The 13,994-nt window shown below is 37.5% G+C and overlaps 1 protein-coding gene across 1 annotated transcript in view; it reads right to left on the bottom strand.

Moving 5' to 3' along the window:
• ATM (ATM serine/threonine kinase) overlaps positions 1–13,994 on the bottom strand; it is a 131,810-nt gene that overhangs the window by 85,158 nt on the left and 32,658 nt on the right. Inside the window, exons 14-22 of the mRNA XM_008020751.3 lie at positions 12,998–13,123; positions 11,270–11,395; positions 9,788–9,877; positions 7,502–7,673; positions 6,241–6,440; positions 3,384–3,466; positions 3,137–3,292; positions 1,948–2,023; positions 1,715–1,845 (exon numbers count right to left, since the gene is read on the bottom strand). Coding sequence (XP_008018942.3) covers positions 1,715–1,845; positions 1,948–2,023; positions 3,137–3,292; positions 3,384–3,466; positions 6,241–6,440; positions 7,502–7,673; positions 9,788–9,877; positions 11,270–11,395; positions 12,998–13,123 — 1,160 coding nt within the window. The remainder of the gene's footprint in view (positions 1–1,714; positions 1,846–1,947; positions 2,024–3,136; positions 3,293–3,383; positions 3,467–6,240; positions 6,441–7,501; positions 7,674–9,787; positions 9,878–11,269; positions 11,396–12,997; positions 13,124–13,994) is intronic.

The raw sequence follows: 13,994 nt of genomic DNA, 5'->3' as shown, positions 1-13,994 counted from the left end.
TCTTTGAAACCAATGAAAACAAAGACACAATGTACCAGAATCTCTGGGACACAGCTAAAGCAGTGTTTAGAGGGAAATTTATAGCCCTACATGCCCACAGGACAAAGTGGGAAAGTTCTAAAATTGACACCCTAACATCACAATTAAAAGAACTAGAGAAGCAAGAGCAAACAAATTCAAAAGCTAGCAGGAGACAAGAAATAACTAAGATCAGAGCTGAAGTGAAGGAGATAGAGACACAAAAAAACCTTTAGAAAAAATCAATCCAGGAGCTGGTTTTTTGAAAAGATTAACAAAATAGACTGCCAGCAAGACTAATAAAGAAGAGAGAAGAATCAAATAGACACAATAAAAATGATAAAGGGGATAATACCACTGATCCCACAGAAATACAAACTACCATCAGAGAATACTATACATACCTCTACGCAAATAAACTAGAAAATCTAGAAGAAACTGATAAATTCCTAGACACATACAACCTCCCAAGACTAAACCAGGAAGAAATCGAATCCCTGAATAGACCAATAACAAGTTCTGAAATTGAGGCAGTAATTAATAGCCTATCAGCCAAAAAAACCCCAGGACCAGATGGATTCACAGCTGAATTCTACCAGAGGTACAAAAAGGAGCTGGTACCATTCCTTTTGAAACTATTCCAAACAACAGAAAAAGAGGGACTCCTCCCTAACTCATTTTATGATGCCAGCATCATCCTGATACCAAACCTGGCAGAGATACAACAAAAAAAAGAAAATTTCAGGCCAATATCCGTGATGAACATCCATGCGAAAATCCTCAATAAAATACTGGCAAACTGAATCCAGCTTATCCACCACTATCAAGTCAGCTTCATCCCTGGGATACAAGGCTGATTCAACATATGCAAATCAATAAACATAAGCCATCTCATAAACAGAACCAATGACAAAAACTACATGATTAAAGGCTCGTGCCTGTAATCCCAGCACTTTGGGAGGCCGAGGCAGGTGGATCACCTGAGTTCAGGAGTTCGAGACCAGCCTGGCCAACATGGCGAAACCCCATCTCTACTAAAAATAAAAAAATTAGCTGGGTGTGGTGGCAGGCACCTATAATCCCAGCTACTCAGGAGGCTGAGGCAGGACAATTGCTTGAAATGAGGAGGTGGAGGCTGCAGTGAGCAGAGATCGCGCCATCGCACTCCAGCCTGGGAGACATGAGCAAAACTCTGGCTCAAAAAAAAAAAAAAAAAAGAATGAAATTATTATATGTTTAGTCCAGTACTCAAATATAAATGATACTCATGATAGAATCCTTCCAGTGCTTCACTGGATGTTCACTCAAGTAAATATAATTGTAATTAGCACAATGTAAAATGTGCTAATTATCATTTTATAAACTCACATAAAATCACAGTAATTTCCAAACAGTCCGTATCTCCTGTACATGGTAGTAGGCACATGTCACTCAAGTCAACCACTTGTTAGCTCTGTGGCATAAGCAAGTTACTTTACCTCACTAAGTCACAGTTTTCATTTATAAATTGAAGGAAATAATAGAATCTAAGTTACAGAAGTGTAAGAATTAAGAATAAACATAAATGCCAGGCACACTGTATATACTCAACAAGTGTTAGCTATTTTTAATATCTCAACTGTGAGCTGTTACTATGTAAGACATTCTACTGCCATCTGCAGCATTCCAAATACATCATGAATATCTGACCCATTACCTATTGATTGACTCTGCAGCCAACATTCGAACTTGGTGATGATTATCAGCAAGAAATTGTGTAAATACTTCGTTTACAGGAAAGTCTTTTCCCATTACATTAAGAATGGCCCATTTTGAATAAGGATCGGCCTATGGGAAAAGAACTAAGGTTAAATATGAAATAGAGAAAAATTACTCATTAACAAACAAAAACTGCTTTAAATTTTTCAATGAAGATCTTACAAAACTCACCTCAAGCAAAGTTTTAAGGCAGTTTACTAGGGCCATTCTTACAGAGAATGTACATTTCCTCTCCTTTGTTAGATGCCTGAAATCAAGTAAGTTTTCCAAAGTTAAATAATCATTCTGGTAAAAGCACTCAGAAAACTCACTGAATATGAAGATTATTATAAGTTGCTTCCAATATATCTTTCTGTGCTAAACTTATTTGTCATTATGTGGAATACACCAACATACTCACCCTCCCAAAAACTCAAGCTAAAAGAAATTAGTTTGAAAGAATTCATTTTAGTGTATATTATTCATTTTATACCATTATGTCTCTTTTTCGGGGGCTACCATAGAATGGCTAACACATTATAGTAAACTTACTTTAGAAAGAAATTTCTTTGTTAAAGTTTTGTTTAGTATATTGAAGATTTCAAAATCACATTCAGGCCAGGTGCGCTGGCTCACGCCCGTAATCCCAACACTTTGGGAGGCCGAGGGGGGCGGATCACTTGAGATCAGGAGTTTGGGACCAGCCTGGCCAACATGTTGAAACCCCATCTCTACTAAAAATACAAAAAAATTAGCCAGGCGTTGTGGCGGGAGCCTGTAATCATAGCTGCCTAGGAGGCTGAGGCAGGAGAATTGCTTGAACCTAGTAGGTGGAGGTTGCAGTGAGCAGATATAGCACCACTGCACTCCAGCCTGGGTGACAGAGTGAGACTCTGTCTAAAAAAAACACAGAAACAAAAAACAGTCTATTGATTTAGAATTACTCATCAATCAAATAGTACAAGCGTTCTAAATTATATGTATGTGCTCCTCTGTAAGTATCATGGTGTTATCTTGGAATGTGAAAATATGCATAAAATAACCAGATAAAAACAAGGCCAATTTGTTCACTCTGGGAACATGAACAATTCAACTGATTTTGGCTTGTTGTCCTTTCTTTATTCACTATACATGTCAAATTATTAAGTGATTCAAAATTTGCAGAGAAAGGAGTTAAACAGTTTAGAAAGTCAAACCTTAAACAAAAAGCAATGTAGTTATTCAAGCAACTGAGGGAAACACAAATTACATTCTGCTATTCTTAAAAGATGTATTAGCTATGTAGGAAGATCAGAAGAAATCACTGATGTGGATACAAAATTTGCATTCGTATCCACAGATAGCAAAAGAAAAATAAGACCACAAAGTAGACTGTACCTACCAAAATGCTCCAATTACTGTAAGAAACTGTCCTTGAGCATCCCTTGTGTTCTCAGAGTCCATATTGCTTTGACCTAGGTTTTTCACTACATGAAGGACATGGTTTAAAATAGTTTTACAAACATCTTGGTCACGACGATACAAAGAACACACATTGCTGTGGTAAAAAAAAGTTTATAAGCTTGACAGAACCCATCGGTTATTTCATAAATTTAAAGTGAACATAACATAGGGTTTTAATTTCTTACGATAGTGGTTTCAGAAGTTCAACAACATCTTCCATTGGCAAGGGGTACTCTTCTCCAGGAAGCTCCTTTAAAAGCATTAGATACTAAGATAGTAGGAGGGAAAAAAATCAGGTTTATTCACAAATCATTTACTTTAAAAAGTATATAAACATAGGCCGGGCGCAGTGGCTCACACCTGTAATCCTAGCACTTTGGGAGGCTGAAGCGGGCGGATCACAGGTCAGGAGTTTGAGACCAGTCTGGCCAATATGGTGAAACCCCATCTCTACTAAAAACACAAAAATTAGCCGGGGGTGGTGGTGGGCACCTATAATCCCAGCTACTCAGGAGGCTGAGGCAGGAGAATCGCTTAAACCCGGGAAGCAGAGGTTGCAGTGAGCCGAGATCATGCCACTGCACTCCAGCCTGGGCAACAGAGCGAGATTCTGTTTCAAAAAAAATTTTTTTTAAGTATATAAACATAAATTCATACATGCAGACACATGCACACACACACAGAGCTGTAAATTTTTAAAAGGTGTATAGTAAAAACAGAAGGCTTTGAAGTCAAACAGCAGAATTCAAATCCCAGTACCACAGCCTTAACTTTTCTAGTTAAAAAACTTGCCTTATGTCATCTAAAGCCTTCGTACCCTCATCTGTAGAGTAGAGATATATCACTTACCCGGCCAGATAACTGTGAGGATTAGATAAAATAAACGTAAAAGTCTAGCTTCTATTGTGGGAGTCAATAAAAGATCATTATTACCACTGCTGCAGTTAAAGAGCTTGAGCAAGATTCTGAAACTGTAAGTCTCCACTCTCCCAAATAATGCTTGGGGATAATAGACCAGTGGTTGAAAACTATTCTATTAATGAATTTTGGAAAGCAGAAATAATCATGGGCAGGGAAGAAGTCAAACACCTTGACCTATCTTCCCATAAGGCAATCTTGTAAGGCTCTTTATGGTACTATGGACAGAAAGGGTTGTCGCAACGACCAGTTATAATGGTAGTTATTATCTAGGCAGCCAGTTTCCGAGAACTACCAAATAATTTTCTAGCTATACTGAAATAATAACGGATTTTTTCCCTATTTAAATATAGAATAATATATTTCTTATTCCTTTTCAGATATTAACAAAGGAAATTAAATGATCCTTTTCATTATTTGACATGAGAGTCATGTACATGAGGTTACTGAATGTTTTGAAGTGACTTGAAATACCAATACTTTAAGAAAAGCATATAACTTCCTCTTGGTCAGGGATAGAGACTTAACTAGAGTATCTGCCAGGACCTAAACCAGGGGCCCAAACAGGGCACAACCAAACTTGTTTTCTTACTCTAAGGGACTGACGTGCATTTTCACCAAGGGTTGGAAACATGACCAGGGATTCCACCAATGACTCAGCCTAAAATTTACTGTGATCATAGGTTCTAATGTTTGACAATTTGCTGGAACTGGGGACATGACCTAGGTCCTAACTTGCTACTCTCTAGGCCAGGGGCTCTACCTCCATATACACTGGGGCTAGGGCTAAGAAAATGGCTCACATGGTCAGATTAGTTATATACAAGGTTGCTGAGCAAATAAGTAAATGAGCAAATAAATAAAGGTTGAGTGGATAGCCAGGTTTTGGGGTGTTCTTTTAACTGCTAGTAAAGAAATTTATAAATTTAGACAGAAAAAAAGATAAACTGTGTGATGTTGGCTTGGATTTGAAGGTATCTATCAACAGACAGACAAATGGAAAGGGTGAAGGCAGAAGAGGAATTACTTTTGGAACATTCTCATCAAAGTATAAATCTAATCATAAGGAAACATTAGACAAATTCAGAGCAATGGACCTGTACTATTCAAATATATGAAGGTCATGATAAATAAAGAACTGTTCCAGATTGAAGGAGACTAAACAGACGACACACCTAAATGCAATGACAAAATGTTAACTTCCTGATTTTGATGATTATACTCTGGCTAAACAGAAGTGTATCCTTGTTTTTAGGAAATATATACTGAAGTATAAGGAGCATCACGTGTACAACTTCATCTCAAAATGGTTCAGAGAAAATGATGTGTGTATCTGTGTATGAGTGTGTGTGTGGAGAGAGGGAATGATTAGGTAAATATGGTAACATGTTAACTGTAGTATTCTTGTAACTTCACTATCATTTTGAAATCAAATCCAAAAAACTGGAAATATTTAAACTAAGGTCAAAGGCAAGATTCCAACTTCAAACACAATGTTATGTAATATTTTTACACTCCGGGTCTATGTTTCTTAGCCTAATTAAAATAATTTATAAGAATTAAACCTAGGCCAGGCGCAGTGGCTCAAGCCTGTAATCCCAGCACTTTGGGAGGCCGAGACGGGCGGATCACGAGGTCAGGAGATCGAGACCATCCTGGCTAACCCGGTGAAACCCCGTCTCTACTAAAAAAATACAAAAAAAAACTAGCCGGGCGAGGTGGCGGGCGCCTGTAGTCCCAGCTACTCGGGAGGCTGAGGCAGGAGAATGGCGTGAACCCGGGAGGCGGAGCTTGCAGTGAGCAGAGATCCGGCCACTGCACTCCAGCCTGGGCGACAGAGCGAGACTCCGTCTCAAAAAAAAAAAAAAAAAAAAAAAGAATTAAACCTAAAGAGAATAAATCTATCCAAAACACATCTAAGTTTTAATATTTCAGCATCCACTTAAATTTGTTCACAGCACATTAAAAGAAAAAGTGTTATTTTCCAACTAGTCTCAGGTTCATTCCTCAAGAAAGCAATTTCAATTCTTCAAAGATACCATGTGATTCTTACATGTCAACTCATTACATTCAGTCAGCAACATCAGATAAAACCCAAGAGCTTCTTCATTTAACGTAACTCACCATATGCAGGTGGAGGGATTTGGTAGGGTCTAGCGTGCTAGAATCAATTAACATTAACAATTTCCTCCGAATATCAGCTGCCCTAAAGGACACAGTATTGGTCTGAGCAGTAGTTACACACAAACACAAGAACTTGAGCATGTCTAAGAAGAGTAGATCTTGCTTTGACAGATATTCTTCAGCTAAAGGATTAATGGCACCTAAAAATAAAAAGCAGTCATTAACACAAAGAGAGGGCCACAACAGCCACATATATTCATATTAACTCAAATTCCCTCCTCTTCACAAAAAAAAGTACATGAAAAGCAAAATTATAGTGAAATTAATTATATACGAAAAGCTTCAAGAGTCTTTTTGAAAAATTATTCAGCATTCTTTTGTCAAGAAATAATTTAAAATATGGGGGAAAAAACCCTTTACACAAACGATCATTGCAATAATGTTTATTATAGGAAAAGAGAAAAAAATTTAAATTTCTAACAATAAAAAATGTCAAGTAAATTATGGTACTTATATAAGATTGAACAATGGTGAAGCCATTAAAAAGTATGACTATCAAGAAAAGCAACTACATGGAAAAATACTTATAATTAAACAGGCATTCATAACATATGTGAATGTTGATGTTGATTACAATTTTGAAAGTTTCTACAGAGAAATAATAGAAAAAGGTTAACAGCAATGGCATTACGGATGTGTTTTCATTTCCTGCTATTGCCCAAATAACCTATCATATGGTTTTATTTTTTTTTTTTTGAGACGGAGTCTTGTTCTGTCGCCCAGGCTGGAATGCAGTTGCGCAATCTCGGCTCACTGTAACCTCCACCTTTCCAGGTTCGTGCCATTCTCCTTCCTTAGCCTCCTGAGTAGCTGGGACTACAGGCACCCGCCAACAGGCCCAGCTAATTTTTGTGTTTTTAGTAGAGACGGGGTTTCACCATGTTAGCTAGGATGGTCTTGATCTCCTGACCTCCTGATTCAGCTCCCACAGTGCTGAGATTACAAGCGTGAGCCCCCACGCCTGGCCTGGTTTTATTTCTTTAATAGTTATCTTAAGTTCCTTTTATGAAGAATAAAATATGAAACTAATAAATTCAAGTAAAAATCAGAAAAATATAAAGTATATAGGAAAGGAACAATCCTAAAAGGCTATACTAAGGGAAAATAAAATAAGCATAAAATTGATATCAATGAGGCCTCTTATACTGCCAAATCAATATAAATAGGTAAAAGAAATAACAAGTAGTAAACAGGTATTTACCTATGGTACTTTGGCTCTCTCCAGGTTCATTTGCATCACTAACAGTACTATCAGAATAATCGTTAAATAGATTCATGGATGACTGATCCTCCACCTCCCTTAGATTTCCATTAGTATCCTCTTCCATTGATTCTACTTCTCCACGGTCAAATGGCTTTTTGATTAAGGATGCCTTCAAGGAAGAGAAACAAAGATGTTCAAGATGGCTTCTTGCAGGAGCATGTTGTAGTTAAAATTTACCTATCAGGCCAGGCACAGAGGCTCACATCTGTAATCCCAGCAATTTGGGAGGCCGAGGCAGGCGGATCACCTGAGGTCAGGAGTTCGAAATCAGCCTGGCCAACATGGTGAAACCTTGTGTCTATTCAAAATACAAAAATTAGCTGAGTGTGGTAGTGGATACCTATAATCCCAGCTACTCAGTAAGCTGAGGCAGGAGAATTACTTGAACTCAGGAGGCAGAGGTTGCAGTGAGCCGAGATCATGCCACTGCACTCTAGCCTGGGTTTGACAAAGCAAGACTCTGTCTCAAAAAAAAAAAAAAAAAAAAAAAAAATTACCTCATCAAACGATTCAAGGTTCATGTGTAAATATGAACACTACAGTACTTTTTCTACTAAATCTAAATGTCCAACAATAGTAAAATTGATATATAACCTGCAATATGTCTATATAACAAAATAATATGCAAACTTTAAAAATTATTTCTTACACCAAGAAGTTCTGTAACACCAAAAGTGTTACCCAAAGATGGGGTAGGAAAATGTCTAAATTGGTATGACTATTTTGGAGGACAATGACAATATCCATCAAAAAGTAAAATTTACATTCCTTTTGAACAAGCAAGTCTACTGCTAGAAATTATCCTACATCCATCATATACACAAATACAAATAGACAAAATAAAAGTACAATAATCTGTACCACAGAAGTCGTTGTAACCCAAAAAACTAGAAACCACTTAAAATGTTAATTAAGAGCAGACGGTCTTTTTGGCCCAGTGCAGTGGCTCACACTGGTAATCCAAGCACTTTAGGAGGCCAAGATGGGCGGATCATTTGAGGTCAGGAGTTCTAGACCAGCCTGGCCAACATGCTGAAACCTGGTCTGTACTAAAAATATAAAAATTAGCCAGTCGTGGTGGCACACATCTGTAATCCTAGCTTCTCAGGAGGCTGAGGCAGGAGACTCTCTTGAAGCTGGGAGGCGGAGGCTGCAGTGAGCTGAGACTGTGCCACTGAACTCCAGCCCGGGCAACAGAGCAAGACTTCATCTCAAAAAAACAAAAATAAAAAAAATAAAAAATAAAAAATAAAAAAAAAGGAGCAGATAAGCTTTCATATACATATATACTACTCACTATTCCCACACAATAGAATACCATGCACTGCTAAATAAATAAAGTATAACAGCAGATAGCTTATAAGTACAGTGACATGGAAAATGATTAAGGTGTCATAAAATGGAAATATTCAAGTTATAGAATATGTTTTCACTCAATAGATATTTCAATGTCTACTTTGTATGCCCGGCAGTGTTCCAGAAAAAAGAATGTATGTGGCATAAGCCCATTTGTATGGAAGAAAAATAAATACTACAATATGAATATGTTGCTTACCTGGCAAGATTTTTGGTCACTTTTAAAGAACAAAGAATTATTTTAAATTTTGGTACAATGTTGCATAGAAACAGGTGTGAGCCTGGATGACTCCTTCCCAATTTTTTAGTGTATTATTTATTGAGAAACTAAATGCAGGCACTCACTATGCTAAGTATTGATATTAAGAAGCAATCAGGTATATTTCCCCACAAGACAAGTAACTTTATTTAATTTCCACATTTTATTTTATTTTTAAAATTTTTTTATTTTTGAGACAGAGTCTCACTCTGTCGCCTAGGCTGGAGTGCAGTGGCATGATCTCAGCTCACTGCAATCTCTGCCTCCCAGGTTTAAGTGATTCTCCTGCCTCAGCCTTCTGAGTAGCTGGGACTACAGGCGCATGTCAGCACGCCCAGCTAATTTTTTAATATTTTTAGTAGAGACAGGGTTTCAACATGTTAGCCAGGATGGTCTCATTCTCCTGACCTTGTGATGCACCCACCTCGGCCTCCCAACGTGCTGGGATTACAGGCGTGAGCCACCACGTCCAGCCTTAATTTCCACATTTATAAAAATGTAAGATGCTATATGTTGTGAGATGCATCCTTATTTACAAAGATATTTCAACAAAAAAATTTTGCCTATTAGAATCAAAATATGGTAAGAAAAAAAGGAAGCATACTTACGAAACTTTTACAAATATCTGCAATGTCATTCATTAGCTTTGATGTTAACAATCGCAGGAAAAAGCCAGATGCAATCTTATTTGGACTCTTCTGCAATTAAGACAAACAAAGAACCAAGCAACAAAGAAATAAAAACAATTATTCTTGGCAGATAGTGTTTTCTCTATCTTGAATGCAATGTAGATAAATAGTTTACTATCAGGGCCAAGATATACACTGCTTCAAAAATACATCTTTCCTTAGAGTAATAGTAACTATACTGTGCATCTTTCACTGTGCTTTAACAACATTAAAGTAACAGCTATTGACCCTAAACATAAGTAAGCTATAATTATAGGTTAGAGTTTATTCTTCTACTTTTCTCCTTCCCCACTTACACCAAAAGGGAGGAAAAACACATTACAAAACCAAGAAATACGTGATAATATTGATATATGGCCATGTACCTAATACTGGGTTTCAAATATATTTCCAATTATTATCAATACTCTGGGGCCTGGCTTGGCTACCCCACAGGCTGCTGCAGATAAAAATAAAGATTACACACAGTAGCACTCTTTCTACCAAATGTTATGTAAGATGATCTGAGCGAAAGAAAGTAAAGTATGTGCTGGAGTTATTGTTGTGCTGCTCGGTAGCCCTGCTATGCATACCATATAGTTCGGGTCAAAAAATTTTTATTAAATGAATGAAAATATCCTAGGAATAAAAGAGTCATCTTTATGGTTGTATATAAAAGTTGTAAGACAATCTCAGAAAACTTCCTGAAATGATAAAATTCGTTTCATGAGAAACTCAGATTCCTATTGCTTATTCATCTGGATATTACCTTTATGTACCATTCAATTTAATTTTAAATCGGTTTGTGTAACTTATGAATGTGACCAGATATGGTAGCTCAAACCTGTAATCACAGCACTTAGAGACGCCATGGTGGAAGGATCACTTGAGCCCAGGGTTTGAGACTAGCCGGGGCAATGTGTAAAACCCCATCAATACAAAAAAATACAAAAATACAAAAATCAAGCAGGCATGGTGGCATACACTTGTAGTCCCAGCTACTAAGGAGGCTGAGGTGGGAGGATCACTTGAGCCCATGAGGTCAAAGCTGCTGTGAGTTGTGATCACATCACTGCGATCCACGCAGTGATGTGATCACTCACTCTGGGTAAAAGAGCGAGAGACTGTATCAAAAAAAAGAGTAAACATAAAAGTAAAAAATAAACTTATGAGTGGACACCAAAACAGTAACACCAACCAGTAATCAGTCCCCTGCATAGGCTACAATTTCAAGTAAAAAGAAAATTTTAGCTAGGTGGTACATGACTGTAGTCCCAATTACTTGGGAGGTTGAGGCAGGAGAATTGCTGGAAACCAGGAGGTCAAGGCTACAGTGAGTTGTGACAATCTCACTGCACTGCAGCCTGGGTGACAGAGAAAGATCCCATCTCACAAAACAAAACGAGAAGAAGAAAATCTTACCTTGGTACAGTTGCTCAAGCAACGTGTAAATAAATGCATCATATTTCTCAAGGAACCAATTCTGAATTCCTCATTTGTCTTATTTTTAAACAGAGTGATACTTTCTCCTGCACACTGCATTAGAGACTATTATGAATAGAAGGAAAAATGCAAATTCCAGTTAAAATTATAGTTTAGTATTGCTTTTTAAAGTGTACTTTGATCTTGGACATACTATAAAATAAAAAACAAAGTGCACTTAAGAGAAAAAATGAAATGTTCTTAGAAGTTCCATTTAGTCATACAGCATAAGCAAAAATCATTAACAGTTTTTTAAAATGGCAAATCTTATACTCTGTTCCTGCAAATCATACCAGTGACAGAGTACTACCAAGAGATAAGAGTTTCATTCTTACAGCCTACTTGATTAACACCCTTACTCAAAGATTCTTCAATATAACTGATCAAATGGAAAACTTTTAAAGACAGACAAAAATCAATATTTTAATGAGATTAAATTTTAATGTGATATTACTTCACTTACTATTATTTATAGTTGGCTTACAGTAATTTCAAATTTTAAGAATACATAGGCTGGGCGCGGTGGCTCATGACAGTAATCCCAGCACTTTGGGAGGCCAAGGCAGGCAGATCACGAAGTCAGGAGATCAAGATCATCCTGACCAACATGGTGAAACCCCATCTCTACTAAAAATACAAAAATTAGCTGGGCATGGTAGTGTGCACCTGTAATCCCAGCTACCTGGGAGGCTGAGGCAGGAGAATCGCTTGAACCAGGGAGTCAGAGGTTGCAGTGAGCCGAGATCGCGCCACTGCACTCCAGTCTGGAAGCAGAGCAAGACTCTGTCTCAAGTTTCCTGACTTTTTAATGGCGATCATTAAAAAGTCAGGGAACAACAGATGCTGGAGAGGATGAGGAGAAACAGGAATGCTTTTACACTGTTGGTGGGAGTGTAAATTATTTCAACCATTGTGGAAGACAGTGTGGCGATTCCTCAAGGATCTAGAACTAGAAATATCATTTGACTCAGCAATCCCATTACTGGGTATATACCCAAAGGATTATAACTCATTTTACTATAAAGACACATGCACACATATGTTTATTGCGGCACTGTTCACAATAGCAAAAACTTGGAAGCAACCCAAATGCCCATCAATGACAGACCGGATAAAGATAATGTGGCACATATACACCATGGAATACTATGCAGCCATAAAAAAGGATGAGTTCATGTCCTTTGCAGGGATATGGATGAAGCTGGAAACCATCATTCTCAGCAAACTAACACAAGAACAGAAAAACAAACACCACATGTTCTCACTCGTAAGTGGGAGCTGAACAATGAGAACACATGGACACAGGGAGGGGAACATCACATACTAGGGCCTGTCAGGGGGTGGGGGCCTAGGGGAGGGAGAGCATTAGGAGAAATACCTAATGCAGATGACGGGTTGATAGGTGCAGCAAACCACCATGGCACTGTATACCTATGTAACAAACCTGCATGTTCTGTATCATGCACCCCAGATTTTAAAGTATAATAATAATTAAAAATTAAAACAATTTAAAAATACATAGTATAATTTCTTCTCATATTACATAAATAAAAGAGAAAGGGTTAACCTGCACAAAATTTAATGTCTTCCAAACAAATGTAATAATTTTCTCAGGAATACATTTCATTTAAATTTAATCTGAAACTTTATTAGTATAAATTCTCCTACCTTGGCTTTCTGGAATAATTCTGACTTACATGCTTCCTCTTCAGCTATTACACCCATATAACAGTAGCAGCCAAGGACACCCACCAAAAGACTTGAACACCGGACAAGCGTTTCTGAATTTGTAATCTTAAAGTAAACCACAAATAAAATATATATATATTTCATAAATAATTTAGTATATTCTATAACTATCTTTTGCAAGAACAAATTCTACATATATATTAAAAAACAAAAGTTCAGTTAACTGACTTAAAGGTGGCATATTCTGAATATCTCTAAAAACAGCTAGGAGATCACTGTAGAATTATAACCAGGATTCTCCAGAAAAATAGCCTAAGTATCTCCTAATGGCCAAGCAGGTTCGGGTGGAGCATGTACCGTACATGCAGGCCCTTAAATATTTGAGGTAGGGATGAAAGAAAAGAAAAAAAGCTTCACAGGCAAATAAATGACTATAAGTCTTAGATCACAAGTAGAAATTAGAGTCATATAAAGAGACAATAAATTGAAATTTTAAGCTTCTGAATAACAGGAACTTTGACTTATTCAGCTTTTTAGACTCCACAGACTAGCATAAAACATTTTTTCTAGTAGATAAAGTTTAGACAGCTGGCCGGGCATGGTGGCTCACGCCTGTAACTCCAACACTTTGGGAGGCCGAGGCGGGTGGATCACCTGAGGTCAGGAGTTTGAGACCAACCTGGCTAACGTGGTGAAACCTTGTCTCTACCAAAAATACAAAAATTAGCTGGTCGTGATGGCAGGCACCTATAATCCCAGCTATTCAGGAGGCTGAGGCAGGAAAATTGCTTGAACCCAGGAGGCGAAGGTTGTAAGGAGCCGAGACCACGCCACTGCACTCCAGCCTGGGCAACACAGCAAGACTCCATCTCAAAAAAAAAAGTTTAGACAATTTTATAGAACGATGTAAGAATCTGCTAAGTTACAAACAAGATGTTCAGATTTTTTTTTTTGCTCCTACAGGGCAGGAAATGGC

The sequence above is a fragment of the Chlorocebus sabaeus genome, chromosome 1, assembly GCF_047675955.1.
Source record: "Chlorocebus sabaeus isolate Y175 chromosome 1, mChlSab1.0.hap1, whole genome shotgun sequence".
NCBI classification, from domain to species: Eukaryota; Metazoa; Chordata; class Mammalia; order Primates; family Cercopithecidae; genus Chlorocebus; species Chlorocebus sabaeus.
Note: the sequence above shows the minus strand (reverse complement) of the source record. Positions and strands in the feature narration are given on the sequence as shown.